Source organism: Sphaeroforma arctica (assembly GCF_001186125.1).
Source record: "Sphaeroforma arctica JP610 unplaced genomic scaffold supercont1.186, whole genome shotgun sequence".
Taxonomy (NCBI): domain Eukaryota; class Ichthyosporea; order Ichthyophonida; genus Sphaeroforma; species Sphaeroforma arctica.
This window is the reverse complement of record NW_014040372.1, coordinates 18,391-20,279: the sequence shown is the minus strand read 5'-3', so window position 1 is coordinate 20,279 and position 1,889 is coordinate 18,391. Positions and strand designations below refer to the sequence as shown.

The 1,889-nt window shown below is 43.4% G+C and overlaps 1 protein-coding gene across 1 annotated transcript in view; it reads right to left on the bottom strand.

Annotated features, from left to right (window-relative positions):
• Window positions 1-974: 974 nt before the first annotated feature.
• The window catches only part of SARC_03591 (polypeptide deformylase), a gene marked incomplete at its 5' end in the record, with an annotated part of 1,332 nt that continues 417 nt past the window's right edge, over window positions 975-1,889 (bottom strand). The window contains one exon of the mRNA XM_014302596.1: window positions 975-1,331. Within this exon, the coding sequence (XP_014158071.1) occupies window positions 1,150-1,331 (182 nt within the window). The 3' untranslated portion in view covers window positions 975-1,149. The remainder of the gene's footprint in view (window positions 1,332-1,889) is intronic.

The following is a 1,889-nucleotide window of genomic DNA, read 5'->3' as shown; positions in this document are numbered from 1 at the left end:
GACCTAATAACCACATCTCAAGCACACAGGGAGCCCTACAGGTGCACAGACAACCCTACAGCCATTACGAATGCAGCACATGAGCCAATGCAATAGGCCAAAGCCCAATCAATAGCACAGACCAACAGACCCAATAACCACCGATACATCTCAAGTACACAGGGAACCCTACAAGTGCACAGGCAACGCTACAGTCACTACGAATGCAGCACATCAGCCAATGCAATAGGTCATAGCCCAATCACGAGAGCACAGACCAAATAACCACAGATACATCTCAAGTACACAGGGAACCCTACAAGTGCACAGACAACCCTACAGTCATTACGAATGCAGCACATGAGCCAATGCAATAGGCCAAAGCCCTATCAATAGCACAGACCAACAGATCAAATGACCACAGATACATCTCAAGTACACAGGGAACCCTAAACTCACTAAAACATGCAGCGAATAAAACCCACAACCCATCAAGAATCAATGTACGAGTGCGTGGTAAACTTTGCCGACGATGGATTGCAGATGATGTCGCTGACAATGGGGCTGTAGGGTATGAGGTAGCCGTGTGCCAGAGATAATAGGACAATCCAGTCTAACTAAAAACAACCACACAGCCACTTAAACTCATGTGAGACAAGAAACTGAACATGAGTCACAGATCGCCCTACAGTGGTACAGTGGATGAACTATTCCCACGCCAATGGCACATACAGGGATGAAGGGCATCGAGAAAGGGACAAAAAAGGCCCTGCAATAGAAAAAAGGACAACTGTGCGAGTGCAAAAGGGACTCCGGATCCTTTAAAACAAGTCAACTGTACTCGGCGGATGTACTCTGTCTATACTTTGCATAGAGAACCATACACACGAAGGGGGTTATAAGACAACCCACAGGGTGCAGTGCGAGACTCGACAGAAACATATACAGCACACGAGCCCGCTAGCCAGCGTCACACAAATGAATACACCACCACTCACTCAATCACGACTATCACCACACACGCACAGGCAACATGTACATGTGATCACGTGTGTGTGATTAAAACAGCGATCTCTGCCCAAAGATCTAACGGACAGTCACCTGCACATCACACTTGATGAGTCAAAGCTCTGTTGACGTAAAGGTACACCATTCGCCCACACACACTCACTAGTTGTTACACGCAGACACGCTTGCAGATGCAGTACCTGATACACTCAGACAGCCCTCCAACAAGGTCATGTTCTTCGACGCTTTAGTCACAGACAGCACAGGGTTGATGAAGACCGTTAGAGGGTACGGGCGGATACCAGCCTCTGTGCGAAGGGCCGGTGGAACAGACGACACGTACTCTACAGCACGCGAGTGAACAGGGCACATCGGGGCACGGTTGAGTACATAAACAATGGTACGACAGAGATAAGATGAACGCTAATCCCACAGTAGATAGGAATATAACAAATAGTATTGGTGAACGATTGTGGTACGATGGAGGATGGGGCGGGTGTTATGAATGTGCGCACTAACAGTTTCAACATCAGGATGAAACATGTGGTACGTCTAGAACGAGCGTGAAGTGTAGAGCGATACATAGAGTGGTGATTGGTGATAGATCATACAAAGTTTCAAACAGGGATAAGACACAGAGCAGAGCCGAAGTCATTGTAGTACTTATATACAATATATATATATATATATATATAATGTGTGTGTACATACATGTGTATTTATAACAATATATACAACAATATATATATAATAATCTATTAATAATATATACAACAATACATAGACAATATGTAACAATATACTAACCAATATATAGCAATATAATAATAATAGTAGAACATATGACATATATATATATATATATGTAATAAATATATATGNATATATATAGTGATATATAT